The sequence below is a fragment of the Dendrobates tinctorius genome, unplaced genomic scaffold (assembly GCF_039654945.1).
Source record: "Dendrobates tinctorius isolate UK_male_01 unplaced genomic scaffold, ASM3965494v1 ptg000009l, whole genome shotgun sequence".
NCBI classification, from domain to species: domain Eukaryota; kingdom Metazoa; phylum Chordata; class Amphibia; order Anura; family Dendrobatidae; genus Dendrobates; species Dendrobates tinctorius.
In genome coordinates this window covers 18,334,804-18,357,067 of record NW_027361677.1, presented here as the reverse complement: position 1 = coordinate 18,357,067, position 22,264 = coordinate 18,334,804, and the positions used below count along the sequence as shown (strand labels likewise).

Below are 22,264 nucleotides of genomic sequence, written 5' to 3'. Positions count from 1 at the left end.
CAGGGCCCTGTGGGGTCTCCATGGTGACGCGTGTCGCGCGGGTGACGTCACACAGCGGCGCACAGGGATGACGTGCTGTGTTTATGTCCTGCTGGAGCCGCGGAGGTGACGGTGCTTGTGTCGCGGTCATGGCAATGTTCCGTAGTCTGGTGTCCTCGTCCTCCCAGCACCGGCAGCAGCACCACACGCACCAGAGCCCGTCCTCGCCGTCGTCCGACAGCCTGGAGACGCAGTATGGCTGCCCCATCTGTCTGGAGGTGTACTACAAGCCTGTGGCCATCGGGAGCTGCGGCCACACGTGAGTAATGGAGGACAAGGGGTGGGGGATGGGCGCCATATACAGAGACCCCCCCATATTATAACATCCCCCCCAGGATCTGCAGAGGGAAACCTAAAGGGGATGTCCCCTTCATCAGATCCCATGGACACGCGCCTCCTTGTGTATGGGGAGCCCGTCCCAACGATATAATGGTCCTTTTAGAAAGAGGAAAGTCACCTTTGGCCCTTTGTCAAAGCCGCCCATCCTCTACAGTGGGTGCGTTGATTTTTGCAAACGCCTTTACGATAAATGGGACAGTGGTTGAAAATTGTGCAGCTGAATTGGGAGTTCAGCTCTGGAGTTTATTAGAATTGATAACTTCTGTAAATAATTTAGTGCCATCATTTTGTGAGGTGCTCTGCAATTTTTATTTTATTGCTATTTTGCACTCAATATTCTGCTGGTGCAGTCACTGTGTACATACATTACATTACTGATCCTGAGTTACATCCTGTATTATACTCCAGAGCTGCGCTCACTATTCTGCTGGTGCAGTCACTGTGTACCTACATTACTGATCCTGAGTTACATCTTGTATTATACTCCAGAGCTGCACTCACTATTCTGCTGTTGCAGTCACTGTGTACATACATTACATTACTGATCCTGAGTTACATCCTGTATTATACTCCAGAGCTGCACTCACTATTCTGCTGGTGCAGTCACTGTGTACATACATTACTGATCCTGTATTATACTCCAGAGCTGCACTCACTATTCTGCTGGTGCAGTCACTGTGTACATACATTACATTACTGATCCTGAGTTACATCCTGTACTATACTCCAGAGCTGCACTCACTATTCTGCTGGTGCAGTCACTGTGTACATACATTACTGATCCTGTATTATACTCCAGAGCTGCACTCACTATTCTGCTGGTGCAGTCACTGTGTACATACATTACATTACTGATCCTGAGTTACATCCTGTATTATACTCCAGAGCTGCACTCACTATTCTGCTGGTACAGTCACTGTGTACATACATTACATATCCTGAGTTACATCCTGTATTATACTCCAGAGCTGCCCTCACTATTCTGCTGGTGCAGTCACTGTGTACATACATTACATTACTGATCCTGAGTTACATCCTGTATTATACTCCAGAGCTGCACTCACTATTCTGCTGTTGCATTACTGATCCTGAGTTACATCCTGTATTATACTCCAGAGCTGCACTCACTATTCTGCTGGTGCAGTCACTGTGTACATACATTACTGATCCTGTATTATACTCCAGAGCTGCACTCACTATTCTGCTGGTGCAGTCACTGTGTACATACATTACATTACTGATCCTGAGTTACATCCTGTATTATACTCCAGAGCTGCACTCACTATTCTGCTGGTACAGTCAATGTGTACATACATTACATATCCTGAGTTACATCCTGTATTATACTCCAGAGCTGCCCTCACTATTCTGCTGGTGCAGTCACTGTGTACATACATTACATATCCTGAGTTACATCCTGTATTATACTCCAGAGCTGCACTCACTATTCTGCTGGTGCAGTCACTGTGTACATACATTACATTACTGATCCTGAGTTACATCCTGTATTATACCCCAGAGCTGCACTCACTATTCTGCTGGTGCAGTCACTGTGTACATACATTACATTACTGATCCTGAGTTACATCCTGTATTATACCCCAGAGCTGCACTCACTATTCTGCTGGTGCAGTCACTGTGTACATACATTACATTACTGATTCTGAGTTACATCTTGTATTATACTCCAGAGCTGCACTCACCATTGTTTGTCAATAAGCTTGTCAGTCATACCCAGTAGTTTGGTTTGTTTTTCCTAATTAGCTGATTGTACCTTTTCCTAGAATCCAAATTACAAGAGCTTTGTGCAGAAACTCAAAAAGCAGGAATTGCTACTTTTTGGAGTGTCCTTGTAATTTTCCATTGTGTACAGTCACTGGTCAGAATAACGCACTTTCTATCCATTTATGTCATGATCTGTAATCTAATTTCCACCAGTAACCTGCTGTCTCCCGTCCTGCACAGTTCTGGTTCTCTGCGTCCTTATTTCTCTGGTTCATAAACAGAATGTCACAAATATTCTATCAATATATGTTCCTTATCCACAGGATTGATGACGAATATAAGACTGCTGGGGGTCAGAGTGTTGGTGACACCCACCGATGATGATCAGCTACTGCGGTCTATAGTGGGGGTGGAAAAAAGGGCAGCACCACTTACCTGCCCAGATCTTAGCACAAATGCACTGTAGGATATAGCCAGCCCATAGAGCAAGATAAACAGCCCCTCTCCACCTAACCCATTCCTGGAGGGGGCGACTGCTCAGTATACATTTGCACAATAAAGGCCCCCATTTTTGTGCAAATGTACAATGTGCAGTCGCCTCCTCCAGGACTGGGTTAGGTGGAGAGTGGCTGTTTATCTTGCTATTTGGGCTGGCTGCACCCTGCAGTGCCGTTGTTCTAAGATCTGGGCAGGTAAGCAGTGCTGCCCTTTTTTCTGCTGTGTAATTTGAATTTTTGGAGGCTTTGCTCTTCATTTACTATAGTGGGGGTGGTTGCACATGTGTATTACCACTCCATTCATACAAGGACCTTTTTGGCCTTACTATGGTGGGAATAGCAGCAGTTCAAATCCTCTGTAATCATTCATTTATCAAGTGTACTGTCGGTAGGAAATAAATGGGGTTTATAGGACATCGCTTTTTGGGTTGGCACTGTACCAGACATAGGAGGATTGAGGGCATGTCATTTTGCATAACTGCATCGATCTACACTATACAGAGAAAAGTACTAATCATTTAGTTCTCCCAGTGTATAACCTCCGGCCATTAGTCTCCCAATCTTCTCCCAGTGTATAACCTCCACCATGTCGTTTACCTTTACTAACATGTGACAGAACAGCCGGTGATGCAGAGCTTAATGATACCAGCACGGTCCGCTAATAGGAGCTAGTTTTCAAGTCAGGACATTTCTTCCCCCATCACCTGTGAGTGGTATTATTGAGGTGTGGAAGGAACTGCAGCGGCTCAGCCACTAAGTGGAGACTCCATAATGTTACATAGCGGGGGGCCGAGTGCTGAGGAGCAAAGGGCAGAAAAGTCACCACCGCTCTGCTGACCCCATAACTGCAGAGTCCTGACTTCCTCTGGTATAACATCAGCACAAAATCTATGCCTCTTGGGGAGCTTCATAGCGGAGCAGCTGCATGCAGCCGTACATCACCAAGCACAATGCCGAGCGTCAGATGGAGTGGTGTAATGCTGCCACCACTGTACAGATGGTGGAGGAGAACGCTATGGGCTGTTATCAGGGGGCGGCCTCATCTCCTTTGTTCCAGTGATAGCAAATCTTAGTACTTTAGCACAAGACATTCTAGACTACTGTAACTTCCAGCTTTGTGGGAACAGTTTCAGGAAGGAACAAAACATCAACAAAAAATATATGGGGTCTCAATATCAAGAAAACAAACAAGAAAAACCCCTAAAAACTAACTTTTCTTAAATTTAAAGTACTAAATATTAAAAAGGTGTTAGGATCAGCCAGGTATCGCCCAAAATACAGTGTTGCCATAAAAAAGGTCTAATAACCAGAGATAATGGGGAAGGGGGGGCTAACCTTGCCCTGTGAGGCCCAAAAACCCTACCCATCAGCGGAGGTTGGCACCCTAGTTGTTGACATAATGGCGCCCACGCTCAACGTCGGTAGCCCTAAGTATCCCTAGACCACCCCTAAACATACCAAAAGATGGAACACACAGAAAAAGACCAAAAACAAGTACCCCCTAGTGGGGAGACAGAAATTGTCTAATTGGAAAATAAGTATCTTATGTGGGAGTGTTAAGGTGCTGATATGCTGTAAATGGCTATTGTGAGGTAGAGCCAGAGCCCACACTAGCATGCAAAATATGTTAGTCCTTCTGTTCTCAATAGTGTGCCTCAAAAATCATATATACATAGGCAGCTAGACAGATTAAATAACCATATTATTGTGGACATGCCTCAACAAAAACACCCTAATATGCACCATTGTGGATAGATATCCACTAAGTGGAAAAAAATATAGGATTACATGATGGAGTGAAAAAATGAAAAAGCAGCACAAAAATAAGAAAAAGTGGGTGCACGCTCCCAGACATATACCAAACCTTTAAAGTATCCATCAAAAACTGAAAGCAGCACACCTAAGAAAGTTCAATATGATGATGTTTTATTCAGCCCAACGGGCTATGTGCCCATTCAGTGCGACGTTTCGGTCCAGAAAGGGTGCGGACCTTTCTCAAGGATTAAATGATGATATATTCCTATAGTGCATTCAGAAATCATATAATACTTTGCTCCATTGCTCAGCTACAGAAATAACATTAGGATATTTGAGAGAGTCAATAGGGGTTGCGGTAATTGAGGACCATCAATAGGTCCAAAAACGAAAAATGTAGAAAATTCAGTATAAAAAAAACGCCTATTAACCCTAATTTCCAAAGCACAGGTTTCTTCAGCAGCCAATGGTAGGCATAAGTTTACAAGAATATCACATCGGTCACACTAAGGAAATTTTGGGATATTAACCAATGATAAATGATCTTATTCCCACATATAGTAAACAAAAATTCAATGCCAACAAAATAAATTAAAGATACTTATCGGCCACAAATGATCATATTCCCTAGGCTTAAAAAAATAGCCATGCCATGTTAAAAAACACCAGAGTGTAATTGACTAATGCTTATCAGCCATAGATTGTCATATTCCGGACACGTTTCCCCCTCTAAGAATTCAAGGGTTCATCAGAGGATCAAAATGGGGGCTTCCTTCTCACCCAAAGGCCGAAAGATCAATGCTGCGTGCGGCGAAGGCACTCTTCTGTTCCCCATGACTGTGTCTAGTTCACAAGGTCCATACAGACATGGAGGGGGAAAAACATGATCGGCCGCAGAGATCATATCCCCAACGACTAGACTGGACACTGTAAGCCAGATCTCTTAAGATCACAGCCAGTCTTCCGAAAATTGCAGGCTAGCATAGATTCATTGACATGCAGGGCATTGCTAGAGCAGCGGCCAGCTCTCAGGGCATTCTGGGAGTAGTAGTTTCCCAACAGCTACAGCTTTCAGGTCATTGTTATTAAACACCCTACTGGATTTGCATAGGTTCTGGTCTATCTTGTCTGGATGGGAGGTCGCCCCTTTATTTTTACACCCCCGATGATACGTCGACTTATTTCATCCCTGCAGAGGCAAGGCTAATGTGATTGCTTTATACCCGCCTGGTGATGAATGCCGCCTTCCCCAGTTATGTTGCTGCCGAGCGTAAAGTCGGCATTTCTGAGAATTTAAAGCAAGTCGAACAATATTACAGTCCTCAATCATACACAGCCAGCGCAGGCGGCACAGAACACTACAGGCATGATGAATCGAGACGCTCTACAAGCCTGTCATGCTCTGTGTCACTTATCAGTGTGCAGTGGAGGAGTTAATGAACGCCCACACACCTGCATTTTTTATTTTCCCGTGGATTCCTTTTGGTTGGTAGCGTTCCGCCATCTTCAAACTGCTGCAAAAAAAAAATATGGGCCGTTTTTCTTTCAGGTTTTGCGGCGAGTGCCTGCAGCCATGTCTTCAGGTTTCCTCTCCTCTGTGCCCGCTGTGTCGTATGCCGTTTGACCCAAAGAAGGTGGAGAAGGCCTCCAATGTAGACAAGCAGCTCTCTTCCTATAAGGCCCCCTGCAGAGGCTGCAGTAAGAAGGTAAGTGCCGCTGTGTCTGCACCTCAAGTCATAAAGGATTCTTGTTCTTTAAGCAAATTGTCAGCCCTAACGGCCCGGATCGGAGCTAACGCCAATTACAGCCATATAATCCCTTAGATGGCACTGTTAATGTGCAGCATCTAAACAGTTAGATAAAGGAAGAGAGCACCCCATGACCCCTAACCATCCAGGGGCCTGATGATTGTATATTAGAGCCTACGATGACGGCGTAAAACTGGAATATTGCCGTGTATTATATGCGCATATGGCATGTCCAAGTCCCCTACTGGGACTTAGGAAAAAGGTTTAGAAGGAAAATTTAAAAAATTCCAAGTAAAAAATAAAAATGACCACTTTTTTCCCCTGATAAACTTTTATTTGTAAAAAATAAATTAACAGGCATCAACTGTTCTGTAACAATCCTAAAATATACACATGTATCCCACACCGTAAACCTAAAAAAATTCTACTAAATGCACTAAAAAGTGCTGAAAAAAGTCTTATGCAACATAAAATGCATTGTAGGAATCACGATAAATGATTAAAACTGAAAACCAATAGCGGAATTAGGCTACGTTGTTGCGTTTTTGCAACGTTTATTAATCTAAACTTTCAGCTGCATTTCCCATTATGAGCAAAGTCTGAGATTTCGGGAATCTCGTGCGCAGACCTTTCTTTTTCTTTTCTTGACTGGTTTATCAAAGATCTACTTTTTTTCAAAATGCAGCCTGTCCCTTCTTTCAGCGTTTTTGCAGCGTTTTTCACCCATTTAAAGCAATGTGTAGTGCAAAAAAACGCAGGTATCAGGTTTTTGGTGCCATAACCTGATGAAGTTGAATTAGATTTTTCTATCAGCATGCTCAAGAGACAAATGTACCCTGACATAAACTCTCAAAAAAGGCAGCAAAAACCTGCCTTTTGTAAACAGCTTAAAATTTGCATTAAAAAACGCTGCAAACCGCAACGTATGAACATAGCCTGTGTTTTCTCTTACGCCTCATTGGGGGACACAGACTGTGGGTGTTATGCTGCTGGCCACTAGGAGGACACTAAGTAAACCAGAAAAAAAGTTAGCTCCTCCCCTGCAGTATACACCCTCTCGCTGGATGAGACTTCTCCAGTTCTTGCTTAGTGTCTGTAGGAGGCACTTGGGTCTGGCTTCAGACCCTATTGTTTTTATTTTCAATTTTTGAATTTTTTTCTGTAAATTTTAATTTTTTAATTAACGGAGTGAAGGGGGCGACAGGTTCCTTTCAAGGGTCCGCTCTCCCCCGCACCAACAACAGGCGAGAACACGGAGTATACCTCCCCGTACCCTCCTGCGACGGCTGGGGCATACCTGATTCTTCAGGGTGACAGTTCGTTCACGGTCCCGATCTCCTCGCACGGATAAAAGGGCATATGCACGGAGAAGACCACACTTGAGGAGCGCTTCTGATGGCCTGAATCAGCCCCATAGCCTCTCCATCCCCTTGCCTATAGGGAGAATGGATTGAGGTATACCCCTTTAAGAACTCCTCCAGCTCTGCTGCATCGCCGGGAGGATGAAATTTGCAGCTGGGTCCCGGACAGCGCGGCCTGCATAAGCACCTGATCGGAGGTACGGGGGTCGGGTCCTGGTCCCTGGGAAAAGTGCTGACCTAGTGTCAGCGGCGGTCCCCCGTTTTTCCTTTCATCCGGCGCTCAGCTTTGGCAGGCCCAGAAATTTAGTCCCCGGCTTTTCGGCCAGACTAGGCGGCAATTTACATGGCGCCGCCGCCCACGTCCTTGGCGCTTCTCGCTCTGAACGAGAAGCGCCCCTGCTAAGTCTCGGGGGCCATGTCTTTTACCTCAGCATGCTCGGTGATGGCTGTGGGGGGCGCACACTGACTGACAGCACCTGACAACGCTGCAGGGCCTCCGATACTCCTCCTGGGGACACAGCATCAGGACCGTGGGTAAGCTGCATCTGCCTTAGGAAGAAAGCTTAACCCCTTCTCTGCACATTTACATCATCTGCAGCCCAGGCTATGCCTGTAACCCTTTTGGAGGCACTAGGTCTCAATTTAAGGAGGCCAAAAGGGCTACTAAGAAATACACTGCGTTCTTTACCTCTTGTGCCACTTGCAAGATTGCCTTTCCCAGTGCCCAAACGCCATCCGCCGTCACCGGGCCCTCTGAATTTAGTCCCGAGTGGGCTGCGTCCCTGTCACGGTCTGGAGTCACTGACCAAGGCTATAGACTCCCTCCGGGACTCCTCTAAGTCAGAACGTGCCTTTGCCGACCGAGGAGGGCTCTGGCGACGGCCGGGAACCGTCCACCAGCAGGGGCCGCACTTGTTCAAGGGATGATCAGGTCTCTAGAAAGCGAGCACATGATGCGTCCCCCAGTCACGCTTGCGCTTCAGCATCTGCGAGCTCTGTTTCACTCTCCATCTCCTAATGTTCGCAGCGAACATGACTCTGAATACGAGTCTGACACGTCAGTACTCCAGAATCCCCCAAAGGATCAAGAATCGCTTGATTCTCTTATAGAGTCAGTCAACAACATCCTGAGGTTGGACGAGAATATTCCCGCTCCGGAACACGTTGTTTCTTTTAAAAAAGACTAAACATGTGCCTAGGGTATTTGCCAGCCATCCGGAGTTTAAGGGCATTGTCCAGAGACATAGGGACCGGCCACACAAACGGTTTTCAGGGCAAAAACCTATTGAGGCTAAATACTCTTTTGCTCCAAAACTAATAAAGGATTGGTTACAGTCCCCTTCTGTGGATACCCTTGCTTCCAAAACGCTTCTTTCCGTTTCTGAAGGTTCTTCAGTCAGAAACCCCCTCTGATCGTCAACTTGACTACCTTGCTCGATCAGTCTTTGAAGCTTCAGAAGCGGCACTCGTTCCATCTTTCGCAGCGACTTGGGTGGCTAAGGCTATGGCCACGTGGGCAGAGGTGTTAGTTACTGACATCCAGGATAGCAATCTTCCTCCGGAGGTTGTCAGTCTCGCCAATCAGATAGTTCACGCTGGAGACTTTGTAGTGGAAGCTTCTTTAGATGCCAACTGCGCTGCACAGGCAGCCGCTAATGCAGTCTCCATTAGAAGAGCCCTATGGCTCTGCGTCTGGCGGGCAGATTCCACTTCCAAAAGATTGTTGACTTCTCTGCCTTATCAAACTGGTCGTCTATTTGGAGACAAACTGGATCAGCTCATTTCTGACGCTACCCGGGGGGTTTTGAGTAAATTCCTTCCCCAACAAAGGCCCGTCCGGCTGTTTCAGAATCAGCCGACTCATTTTTGTCCCTTTTGCAGCAATTCCAGTTGGTCCTCCACAACCTTCTCTTCTGGATCAGGTCAGTCTCCGCGTTGAGACAGAGGTTCCCAGGTCTGATACAGACCTAACAGCTCTTGGACACCCAGGCCAAGGGCATCTGGATCTAGGGGAGCCAGATCCCATAGATCCTCTACACAATGACTTGTTGCGGTATCTGGAAGACACAGACAAAGTAGGCGGTCGTCTACTTTCGTTCAGTCAGACCTGGCTTGCGGTCGTCCACGATGAGTTGGTCAGAGAGCTGGTGTCCTCCGGATACAAAATAGTTTTCAACCAACCCCACACCCCCGACACGTTTTTTCCGTTCCTCACCTCCCAAAACAAAGACAACAGCTTTCCTTAGGACCGTTCATGCGCTTCAAAAGGGACGGAGTCATCATTCAGATCCCTCAAGACGAAAGGTTCAAGGGTTTTTATTCAAACCTTTTTGTGGTTTCAAAGAAGGACGGAACGATGCGGCCCATACTGGACCTCAAGCTGTTAAATCAGTTTGTCAAGGTACGGCGATTCAGAATGGAATCTCTCCATTCAGTCGCAGCCTCCATGGAAAGAGGAGAGTTCCTAGCATCCACCGATATCAAGGATGCTTACCTTCACATCCCAATTTGCCCATCCCACCAGCAGTTCCTGCGCTTCGCAATTTGCCAAGAACACTTCCAGTTTGTTGCCTTGCCTTTTCGGACTCGCCACCGCCCCCAGAGTCTTTACCAAAGTCATGGCGGCTGTCATGGCCATTCTTCACGCTCGGGGAGTGGTGGTGCATCCGTATCTGGACGACCTACTGATCAAGGGCCCGTCCCTTCCAGCCTGCGGGGAATCCGTAGGTATCACAGTAAATACACTTTCTCGCCTGGGTTGGAAGATAAACTTCGAAATCTCTTCTCCAGCACCAGCTCAGCATGTTTCCTTTTTGGGAATGATGTTGGACCCTTCCCGCGGGTTGGTCATTCTCCCTCCGGAAAAGGCCCAAGCCTTATAACAGGGAGCGCGGACTCTTTCCCGACCAGTTTCTCACTCCATACGTTTCAGCATGGGGATTCTCGGAAAGATTGTAACAGCGATAGAAGCGGTCCCATTCACACAGTTCCATCTCTGTCCCTTACAACATGCGTTGCTGTTTGCTTGGGACAAGAACCCGTTCTCCCTAGACCGTCGGTTCCTTCTGTCCCTGCGGGTCAGACAAACCCTCAGGTGGTGGACACTGAAATCCTCCCTGAATCAAGGGAAGTCTTTTCTCCCAGTACGATGGTTGGTGGTGACCACTGACGCAAGTCTTCTGGGCTTGGGTGCAGTTTTTCGCCACCACACGGCACAGGGTCGTTGGTCCATTCGAGAATCACGTCTCCCCATCAACATCTTGGAAATACGAGCGATCAGACTAGCCCTACTGAGTTTCCACCATCTCCTCGCAGGTCACCCCATCAGGATCCAATCCGACGCCACGACTGTGGCGTATATCAACCGTCAGGGGGGTACCCGGAGCAGGATGGCCATGCACGAAGTGAGTCATATCCTCCGTTGGGCCGAGACCAACCATTCGCCCATCCCGGCGATCCACATCTCGGGGGTAGAAAATTGGGCAGTGGATTGTCTCAGTCGCCAGGGCCTCGCCTCAGTGGAGTGGTCTCTTCATCTGGAAGTTTTTCAGCAGATTTGTCGTCGCTGGGGGACTCCGGATGTGGATCTCATGGCGTCAACAAAGTTCCTCGATTCATTGAACGATCGCGCTATTCATGCACAATCAGAGCAGATGCCCTAGTTCTGCCGTGGCACCGGTTTCGACTCCTGTACATTTTTCCCCTCTTCCCTTGCTTCCAAGGGACATCAAGAAAATCAGAGCACAGGGGGTACCAGTGGTCCTAGTCGCGCCGTATTGGCCACGCTGGGCATGGTACGCAAAACTAGTCCAACTTATCGCCAACTTTCCCTGGCGACTTCCAGATCGCATGGATCTACTCTCACAGGGCCCGATTTACCACCAGAATTCCGGGGCAGTGTCTTTGACAGCGTGGCCGTTGAATCCTGGATTTTAGCACAAGCTGGTTTCTCTCAAGAGGTGCTCTCCACCATGATCAGTGCTAGGAAGCCCATGTCCATGCGCATTTATCACCACACCTGGAGGATCATCTTCTCGTGGTGCAAGGACCATGGACGTTCCCCTTTCGTATTCTCCATCCCTTCCATATTGGAATTCCTACAATCCGGATTAGAGTCGGGTCTCGTGCTTAGCTCACTCAAAGGACAAACTTCAGCTTTGTCAGTTCTATTCCAACACAAAATTGCCACCAAGTTGCAGGTGAAGACATTCATTAAGGGAGTTTCCCATGTGGCGCCTCCCTATAAAATGCCGTTGGATTCATGTTATCTTAACTTGGTCTTCGGAGCCATACAGGAAGCCCCTTTTGAACCACTGCGGGACGTATCACTAACCTTTCTTTCCTGGAAGGTGGTTTTCCTAGTGGCGATTACATCAGAGGAGTTTCGGAGTTGGCGGCCGTTTCCTGACATCCTCCGTTCCTGACTTTTCATCAGGACAAAGCAGTTTTGAGGAGGTCCCCGTCTTTTCTGCCCAAAGTAGTGTCTTCTTTTCATCTCAATGAGGAGATTGTTTTGCCTTCATTCTGTCCGGCACCAGTCCATGGTATCGACAAGGCCCTCGACACCCTGGATGTGGCTAGAGCTCTTAGACGGTACATCTCGCGGACGGCTCCCTTCCGCAAGTCAGATGCCCTGTTCATGCTTCCAGAGGGGCATAAGAAGGGTCTAGCCTCCTCTAAAGCCACACTAGCCAAGTGGATTCGCTCAGCTATTCAGGAATCCTTCCGTGTCAGGAGCACACCTGTCCCAGCAGGGATTAAGGTGCATTCTATCCGATCAGTGGGCGCCTCTTGGGCCATTCGGCACCAGACGTCAGCAGAACAGGTCTGCAAGGCTGCAACTTGGTCCAGCTTGCATACTTTTACAAAACACTACCAAATTCACTCTCAGGCCTCTGCGGATGCAGCTCTTGGCAGACGCATCCTGCAATCGGCAGTACCACATTGTTAAGTCAGTGGTACATTGGGTATTAGCAGTTGTGATTACTTCCCACCCAGGGACTGCTTTAAGACGTCCCATGGTCCTGTGTCCCCCAATGAGGCGTAGGAGAAATAGGGATTTTTGTGTACTCACCGTAAAATCCTTTTCTTCGAGCCAATCATTGGGAGGCACAGCACCCACCCTGTTAGCCTATTGGCTTGTTGTCTCGTTCTTAGGTTTTGACATAGTTTAATGTTCTTTGTTTAATACTCCTACTGCTTTTTCACCGAACTGGGGAAATCTCAGCCAGTGGGAGGGTGTATACTGAAGAGGAGGAGTTACCTTTTTTCTGTGTTCAGTTAGTGTCCTCCTAGTGGCAAGCAGCATAACACCCATGTTCCTGTGTCCCCCAATGACTGGCTCTTAGAAAAGGATTTTAGGGTGAGTACACACAAAAATCCCTATTTTTACACCGCCATCACAGAAAAAAAATAAATGTTATATAACTTTAACCCCTTAATGTCCAATGACTGACAAAGTCCGTCATTGGACCCCTCCCCATCGCCGGAGCCTGCACCTTCTCCCGGACATGACAGCTGACATGTGCCGGAACAGCCGCGGGTGGAATTGCGATTCACCCGCAGCTGTTAAATGCAAGTCAATCTCTGACAGCGGCATTTAACATGCACGTGCAGGAAGCGCGTCATTACCTCCTCCCATCAGCGCCCGTGCCACATGACCTTGGGTCACCGATGGGTTGACATGACAACCCGGGGTCAGAAGACCCCTGTGGTTGTCATTGCTGGATCACTATGAGCGCCGCCTTGTGGTTGGCTCTCATAGAAAGTGAGCATATCTGCTACATAAAGGAGGGCTGCAGCTCTGCTCTAAGTAGCAGAGGTAATCGGACAATTGCATCTTCAAGTCTCCCATGGAAAGTACTGAAGTAAAAGGTAAAAAAAAAAGCTTTTCAAAATATTTAAAAAAAAAAAAAAATAATTTCAAAAATAATAATTAAAAAAAAAACTAATATACACATATGGCATCATCGCATTCAGAATCGCCCGATCTATCAATATATAAAAAGAATTCAAATCGGTAAACGGCGTAGTGAGAAAAAAAAAATTCAAAATGCCTGAATTACTACGATTTTTTTGTCACCACAACATTGCAATAAAATGCAATAACGGGCGATCAAACAAACGTATCTGCATCAAAATGGTATCAATAAAAACGTCAGCTCGAGCGCAAAAAATAAGCCTTCACCCAGCCCAGATCCCGACAAAATGGAGACGCTACGGGTATCGGAACATGGCAATTTTTTTTTTTTTTTTTACAAACTTTGGAATTTAAATTCACCACTTAGATAAAAAAAAAAAGAACCTAGACATGTTTGGTGTCTGAAGTCGTAATGTCCTGGAGAATCATAACGGCAGGTCAGTTTTAGCATTTAGTGAACCTAGCAAAAAAAGCAATTTCACTGCTCTTGGTATTTTTTTTCCCGTTTTCTGGTACACAACATGGTAAAATCAATGGCGTCGTTCAAAAGTACAACTCGTCCCACAAAAAATAAGCCCTCACATGACCATATTGACGGAAAAATAAAAAAAAAGTTATGGCACTGGGGAAAAAGGGGAGCAAAAAATGAAAATGCAAAACCAAAAATACCCCTGGTCATTAAGGAGTTAAAACATATGCACCATTTAAAAAAATATATACAAAAATGGCCATGATGCTTTTACATCAATGAAAAAAAAAAAAAAGTTTACGGATTTTTAAATGTGGAGACTAAACAAAAAAAGTAAATATGTGTTTTTTTCCTTATAGGTGACCCTCGCAAAGATGCGATCTCACATTTCTTCATGTGCCAAAGTCCAAGAACAGATGGCCAACTGTCCAAAGTTTGTTCCTGTAGTCCCAACATCTCAACCTATTCCCAGGTAATCACTCCCATCGTTTGCTGACTTGCTTTATCACGCTGTCTGGGTAACTGATTATTAGGAATATATTCACGTACTGTATTTTAAAAGATATCACTGACCTAAGTTTTATTCGTCACCATTTTCAGACCATAAAAAGTTTCAGGGATTCCGATAAACAATTAGGTTTTTTTTTTTGTTTTTTAATTTGGAGAGTAATGCAACTCCTGCTGTAATTTCTTTTCTCAGTAATATTCCAAACCGTTCCACCTTCGTGTGCCCATATTGTGGAGCCCGAAATCTGGACCAGCAAGAACTTGTGAAACACTGCATGGAGAACCATAGAAGTGACTCCAACAAAGTGGTAGGTTGGAGACGGGAAGTGTTAGGAAAAGTTACATGGTGCCCTTATTAAAAACATAGTGTACCCCGGGCTTTATTCTGCAGTTTGCTCATGACCGGTCGTGAAAATCTCATATTTGCGGCACTTAGCAAACTAAGGCCCGTGTTTTCCCCATCTGTCAGACACTTCTGCTTTTGCTCAGACACGTCCTGTGTGATTCAGATCAAAGTGCACACAAAAATAAAGAAGTTTTGCAATCCGGCTACAAGACCACTGATATAACCCAACTTCAAGACAAAAACTGTCAGCGGTTGCCTAATTTTCATCATTTGGTTCCCTCTGCTCATATATATGCACCTCCTCATCCTGCAAGAAAGTGAAGCTGTAAATGCATCAGCCACGACCATGCTTCTTTTTCAAGCAAATTGCAAAATATATTAATTTAAAAATAATTAGATCCTTCTCAAAAATTTTTCCCCCATTCAGGACCCTCCTTCGTTAGCCAAGGAGGTGCTATAAAGAACATCTCTGGCTCTGGAGGACCTGGTGTTTGTATAGGGCAAGTCTGTGGATGCCAGTGGGCACGGAGCAATGCTTCATATTACTGAAACTAATCACTGAGGGTCCCAGCATCAGAACAACTGATCGTTGAGGGGATTTTTCTTTTCTAAGTAAACTTCCGCTTTAAGTTTTCCCAATGATTAAATAAAAACAGGAGCGTAATTATTCAGAACATAAAACTGCATGTGATTCAGTACATTGGATTTAACATGATTACAGCTCTGTTTATGACTGCTGCAGTTCCTGCACTTTTTATTTTTATGCCTTTTAGGTTTGCCCTATTTGTTCAGCAATGCCATGGGGGGATCCCAGCTACAAGAGTGCCAATTTTCTTCAGCACCTTCTTCACCGGCATAAATTCTCGTACGACACATTTGTGGTATGTATATTCACGAGCAATGAGAAGCAGTTTCAGGCTTTTCCCTTGCAGACCTGTCTCCCAGTAATATAGGCTGGATGTGAGATCTGTGTGTCTCTCCCAGTAATATTGGCTGGATGCGAGATCCGTGTGTCTCTCCCAGTAATATTGGCTGGATGCGAGATCCGTGTGTCTCTCCCAGTAATATTAGCTGGATGCGAGATCCGTGTGTCTCTCCTAGTAATATAGGCTGGATGCGAGATCCGTGTCTCTCTCCTAGTAATATAGGCTGGATGTGAGCTCTGTGTGTCTCTTCCAGTAATATAGGCTGGATGCGAGTTCTGTGTGTCTCTCCCAGTAATAAAGGCTGGATGCGAGATCCGTGTGTCTCTCCCAGTAATATTAGCTGGATGCGAGATCCGTGTGTCTCTCCTAGTAATATAGGCTGGATGCGAGATCCGTGTCTCTCTCCTAGTAATATAGGCTGGATGTGAGCTCTGTGTGTCTCTTCCAGTAATATAGGCTGGATGCGAGTTCTGTGTGTCTCTCCCAGTAATAAAGGCTGGATGTGAGATCCGTTTGTCTCTTCCAGTAATATAAGCTGGATGCGAGTTCTTTGTGTCTCTCCCAGTAATATGGCTGGATGTGAGATCCGTGTGTCTTTCCCAGTAATATAGGCTGGATGTGAGATCTGTGTGTCTCTCCCAGTAATATACGCTGGAAGTGAGCTATGTATCAAGGTGGAATGCCCCCTTCTGCAGTCTCACCTATATTTTCGGGTCTCTGTTTTCCAGGATTACAGCATCGATGAAGAAGCAGCGTTACAAGCGGCCCTCGCTCTGTCACTGTCCGAGAACTAAAGGTTCTCCTTCTCGGTGTTGTCGCCCACAACCGAGGCTTGTACATTCCTTCCAAAACTAGCTAATCACATTTTCCTTTTCCCCATGCCTTTCTCTAGTAGTGTTTTTATTAGTAAGGTGGAATCTTTTAGGAATTGCTAAGCTCAGTTGTTAGGCCGGATTTGTGTCTCAGTGCAATCTGATAAGGAAGCGGGGGCGCCAGGTGCTGACCAAACACCCCCTTAAATATTTTTCTTTTTTTTTTTACCCTTTGACCCATCGCCTATGTACTGAATATTTACTGTGAAAACACTTCTAGAAAGAATCCCCAAAAACGTAGTATTTAAGAAATCAGATGGGACAGGCTGCCGTATAGGCTTTGATTGTGTTTCCCAAGTTGCAAGAAATGTTTTCCCGTTGACCGGCTACAACGGGGCGCAGTAGGTAGACGCCGTGATTAAGGCATTGCAGGGGGTGGGACATACAAGATGTCAGTATTACCAGTTCTTAGTATTTTATCCAGCGGGATCAATAAAAAGAAACAGAATGAATCATTAGATATTTAGGTCATTTGTGATTTTTGGTTTTTCTTTTCAAAGTTTACATGTTTATTGTATAAAAAGGGGTATAAGTGATAAACTTCATAGTAGGTCCTACCGCTTAAAGGGTATATACACTTTTGCAAGGCTTTATGTATTGCTCCGATGCTTTCAGACGGCAGCAATGAGTAGGAGATACATCTACTGGCATATCTGCTGTTTGCGGAAAGTTGCTTTTTATTTTGATGCATCGGAGCAATAAAGTTCATTTACCCAGGTACAAACTAAAAGTGCGGTGGGATAAAAAATAAACCTGAGAGCATTTTTTTTCTTTCCAAGTTTACCGTATATGTGCAAACACTGCAGCCTCTCAATCACTGCCCTGCGGATCGTGCCGGGCGCTCCCCTCATGTGTAACTTGGACCACCAAGGCTACTACTAGTAGCCATGCGACTTAACATTTTGTGCTGTTTTGGGCCTAAGCCTGTATCTGTGTAATAAAGCAACAGACTCATCTCGATTAAACAATACAATAAAATGAGTCAGGGAAGGGGCTTGTAATTCTTTCCAAAATTTTGGTTCTGATTGGATTTTGGCAGGGAATACAATTAGCAAATTCTGTGAAGCTTCCACCTTGATGCAGCTGCCGTACCATTGTGTCTGGGCTAAATCAGTGATCCTGGACTGAATCCTATAAATAATACTAAGTGTCACTCCTCTCACAGCTAGGATCACACCTGTACAAGGTTAAAGATGGCGGCAGGTTCCTAGATAAGATTTTCCCTCTCCTACAATAAGGTGTGATTTTTAGCCAGCAGTGGGGTTACCTTTTACGTTTGGATACAGCAGCTGCCAACTTTTCTCTCTGGGTGATCTACTCATGGTTTAGGGTGAAATGTGGGGAACTCGCTAGAGCTCTGCAGGAATCATTCTTTCCAGAAACACTGCCACCCGTAGGATTAGTCTGGTATTGCAGCCCCTGGACTATTCCGGGACTTTGCTGCAATACTAGCCTCTACCTATAGACAAGAGTGTCACTGCTTTTTGGAAGGAGGAAGCGGACATGTTAATTTCTTCTCCTAAAATTTCAGGGAAAGAATAAAAGGAAGATGTCATGTTCCGATGCTTTACATAAGTGGTAAGGTAATAAAAGTTAATAGTAAGGCATCGAGGGGGGAGTAATAAAGTAAAATCTATAGGGAGAAATAACTTGAATTACTAAGTGCCGAAATATATCAATCTGATGCCCCGACGTTGGGGACGTAACTCCTGCAGCGCTTTGGCACACGGTTACACAGAGAATAAAGGGTGAACACTTTTTATTTTTTACTGGCTTTTAAAAAAAATAAATAAAAACAACGGGGAAAAAATGCGCGTTGATTTTTTTGGCATTTTTAATGCATTCGTGTTAAGCTTTGCTATTTTCTAGTGTATAATATAAAAGTAAGGAAATCCCTTTACTCTTCATGGCGTCCGTGTTTGGATTAGTAATAATAGTATTTTTCTGGAACCGAAGACCTGATTTTATTTCTTCGGTCAGCTTTAGCATAAGTTGGGTTGAATCTGGTACTACGATAAGGAGCCCTTGATTACCGTGTGTGGGTTTTTTTGTTTTTCTTTAAGATATGTATAATTTTTGTTTTTATATATTTTTTTTGTACTTTTTATTATATAGGACCGTTTTAATATAGTATTACCCTTGACAGATTCATTTTTCTTTCATGGGGATCCAACTGGTTTAAATAAGCCAGGATCCTGCAAAAATATCTTTCAGGGTGCAGTCAGACGGCCCCATAAATCCGATCGAAATCTGTCTGCAATGCAATGACTGTCCGGAGGCCTATTTCTAGGCAGCTGTAAGGCACGGCTCTACAGAGCCGCCGGCCAGTCAGTATTGCGGGCAGATTTCGGTGAGATTTATATGGCCGTCTGCGCCCTTAGGGTATGTGCACATGTTGTGGATTCATCTGCGGATTCGCAGCTGATTTAGCCCTGCGGATCCGCAGCAGTTTTCCATGCAGTGTACAGTACCATGTTATCCTATGGAAAACAAAAACCGCTGTGCACATGCTGCCGAAAAATCCTCACGGAAAAGCAGCGGTTTATTTTCCGCAGCATGTCAATTCTTTGTGCGGATTCCGCAGTGTTTTTACACCTATTCCACTCTAGGAATCCGCAGGTGTAAAAACGCAGGTGAAATCCGCTAGAAATCAGCAGTAAATCTGCAGGTAAAACGCAGGCATTCTGACCTGCGGATTCTGCAGATTCTGCGCGGAAAAATCCACAGAAGAATCTGAAACGTGTGCACATACCCTTAAAGGAATATTCCCACCTTAGATATTTATCAGAGATGAGCGAATCGCAAGGACCTGGTGAAGCGGCTGTCAGATCTGAGCCTTGCGAACCTCCTCCAACTTCAGATTTGTAGGCCCATCATTGATATGCCAAAAAAACCGCCCTGGGTCTACTAATCAGAAGGCAAGTAGGAGGCCGTCCACAGGGCTCCCATCATGGACATGTCATAAGTGTCTGATCTCCAAAATGTAGGACACTCAATCCCTGTTCTACCTGCCTGTAACTCCCCTAAAAGTGAATACAGAGAGCTGTGAACATGTATGACCATTCGTCTATTCATGCTCCACAGGGAGACCCTTGTTCTGCGCTGACCCTCTAGGCGAGACCCATCTTAAGGTGCGAATTCCTCTTTAAATCCATCCCATTTTCATTATCAGCACAAAAGGGGGGATTCTGATTTAAAGTCATTTCCAGTAGCAGAGTCCCCTCCGCTATGCTTCTTTCCATTGATATTAATAGAACTTGTAGAAATAGGTCAGCTATGGATGGCTAGACATGGATTGGAGGCTTTGTTTATGTCAACGAGACGTCTTGCAGCCCCTCCACTGCTGGACTATGTAAAAAAAAATTGCCCAAACAATCAACTCCTATGGCGAGACGGTTATATGAGAGAGCACCAAAATCTCTAGTTCTCATCGATTTTGATGGAAATCAAGTTATCCCATAGTCCAAGGACTGGAAGGGGGTCACCATCTGACATCCCAAAAAGTTTTGCTTTCTTTTAAACCTCATTTTCAAGTCTTGACATAGTGTCACTCGTCATTCGCAATCATTATAGAAAATGTCATTCAACCCAAACCTGAATGTATAGGAAGGTTACATGTGACCCCCTCTTACAAGCATGGCTGAAGCCCCCTTTTTTCTGTTTTTTATTAGACCCGTGGCTTTAGCAGAATGTTCACTTTCTTTTATGTTTTATTTCAGGATTATTGAGATATTAATGTTTGCACGTTTCTTACGTCGCTGTCTTTTCATAGAGATGCATGGTTTTTTTTCGTTTTTTTCCACACCGGGATAGAAGATAGATCACGCTTCTCAATAGGTCATTACATTTCTAAGACTAGTTTGTATTGGGAAGAAATGCACATTGCGGCTTCACTCACCTGCAGCGGCATAGAGCAAGCCATACACATCAGAGAAAAGTCACCAATTCATTATCACCTGCCATTCATCTAATGTGTATGAGGTCAGTGATACACAGACGTACGTGCATGCTCGGCCCAACTGAGCGTGCACGGGCGGCCCATAGGAATAGCTGCCATCCGAACGATGCAATTTGAGTTGCAGGACCATGACTGCATGCACTGCTCTTCTTTTAGATTTGCTGGATCACATCTCAACCACCGAATCGGTCCGTACTAACACTAATAAGCAGTACTAGATAATGAAACCAAACAGATGGGGTAGTGTTAGTTGAGGCAGAGTTTTGCTTTGGTTCCTCTCTGTCCTGTGCTCCATCCCAACCTTCATATTTGCACTAACATCTCTCCGTGTAGTACCCATCACATTCCATAGAGGGCAGCAGAGTTAGTGTAGAAAAGTTTTATCACCTTATTTTACCCTATTTCCCTTTATTGTTTTCAGGTAAGGTAGGCAGGGGTTAAATTTTAATTTTTTTCCCTCCCGCCAAAAAAAAAAAAAAAAATTTTGCGTAAATGTCAGTCGTCTGCGGTAGCGAAATACAGCCTTCTTTATTTTTTTTTTTGTGTTAACTTCACTTTTGCAAAAGGTAAGAGGCCAATTTTTCGGCCTTCCTACACCCGAGAGAACGGTACAGTCCGGGCACAGAAACAATCTCTTACCTCAACCGAACAATGCAAATAAGTCTTATTACCATTGCTGTGGGTCTTCTGCTGTTCTCCATCTGTCCGTGGTCATTTCTTTTACTTAAGGGGGAGGGAAGAAATAACACATTATCGGCCAGGGACTTAATTTAATTTGCTGGTTAGCCAATGGTTGTAAGGGACCACTCGATCTGAATCTGGGCACATTCACAAACGGCGGTCACTTCAGTCGCGTAGAATCGGGAGTAAGGACAATTCTTTTCCCCTTTGATGCAAAAATAATATATTATAAGCTTTGCCATTATCGCTTTTGGGCTCCCCTTAGGACCCCCGAGATAAAGGACCTCCGTGCCGATTCAGTATCGCAACCCCGTCTGAATTTTCCCTGCACAACAGCGCCACCTAGCTTGCAATGCTTGCAAAGTGCACACCCTTTACCTAGAAACCGACCACCTCTGCAGAGGAGACCATCAACCTAGCCCTCCATTTTTGATTTCTAATAAAAAATATATTGCAATGTTGCTTGTTTTTTTTTTAAAAGCACTTTGCAATTTATGATTAAAAACCCCTAAAAAAAAAAAAAGGGAGGCGGGGGGTCTTATAGGGTACATGCTGATCCGACGCAGATCGGTGACTTAAGTGACCGTTTCCAAACTACGTATTTGTGAATGTAACCTGACAACTGATTTTTTTAACCCTTTCATTACCGCCGGTAGATTTGATCGGTCAGTGTAAATCCAAAGCTTTCCCTCTTGCTCTGCGGAGCAGTATCTGGAGGCCGGTGGTGGTAATTCAGATAAGTCAGTCACTTTAATGCACCCGATCTTTACAGGTTATGGTGCTGGGGGTGGGATTTGGGGTGGTGGGAGTGTCTGTATTTAATGGGGAGGGTGGGCAGGGGGTGCATATTGCAAGAAATTCTTCTTTTCGGAGCCCTGTATCCTCCAGATTGTGTGGATGTACGGAGGACTTGCACATGTGAATATATTGTCTGTCTGTGTGTAGTTCTTACACTGTGTCTCTGTTACCTGTTTTATTTTGCAGAACATGCTGAATACTAGAAGTTTTGATGAGAAAATAACTGTTTTTTGGAAGTTACAACAATTTATTATGTATTTGTAGCAAAACCATTTTTCTCAGTAAAATGCAGTTTCATTCCACCGGAGTGTTTTGTTGTTTTT

General features: G+C 45.1%; 2 protein-coding genes across 7 annotated transcripts in view; one reads left to right on the top strand and one right to left on the bottom strand.

Moving 5' to 3' along the window:
• The window catches only part of CTU2 (cytosolic thiouridylase subunit 2), an 80,898-nt gene that overhangs the window by 19,636 nt on the left and 38,998 nt on the right, over nucleotides 1–22,264 (bottom strand). Inside the window, exon 2 of one of the 6 annotated variants that reach the window (XM_073583379.1) lies at nucleotides 21,134–21,185. The exons of the other annotated variants lie outside the window; for them this stretch is intronic. Coding sequence (XP_073439480.1) covers nucleotides 21,134–21,177 — 44 coding nt within the window. The 5' untranslated portion in view covers nucleotides 21,178–21,185. The remainder of the gene's footprint in view (nucleotides 1–21,133; nucleotides 21,186–22,264) is intronic. 6 annotated transcript variants of the gene reach the window in all.
• RNF166 (ring finger protein 166) lies at nucleotides 84–22,243 on the top strand. The gene is made up of 6 exons (XM_073583414.1): nucleotides 84–298; nucleotides 5,905–6,061; nucleotides 14,213–14,325; nucleotides 14,554–14,668; nucleotides 15,480–15,587; nucleotides 16,361–22,243. Exons 1-6 carry the CDS (start codon nucleotides 84–86, stop codon nucleotides 16,424–16,426), a joined length of 774 nt encoding a protein of 257 aa, XP_073439515.1. The 3' UTR covers nucleotides 16,427–22,243.

Excerpts from the sequence above, each read along its gene's own strand:
- RNF166 (XM_073583414.1), top strand. The coding sequence starts at position 84 with ATGTCCTGCTGGAGCCGCGGAGGTGACGGTGCTTGTGTCGCGGTCATG. Across the intron at positions 14,326-14,553 it reads ACATCTCAACCTATTCCCAG|TAATATTCCAAACCGTTCCA; the intron begins GTAATCACTCCC and ends TTCTTTTCTCAG. Across the intron at positions 15,588-16,360 it reads TCTCGTACGACACATTTGTG|GATTACAGCATCGATGAAGA; the intron begins GTATGTATATTC and ends TCTGTTTTCCAG.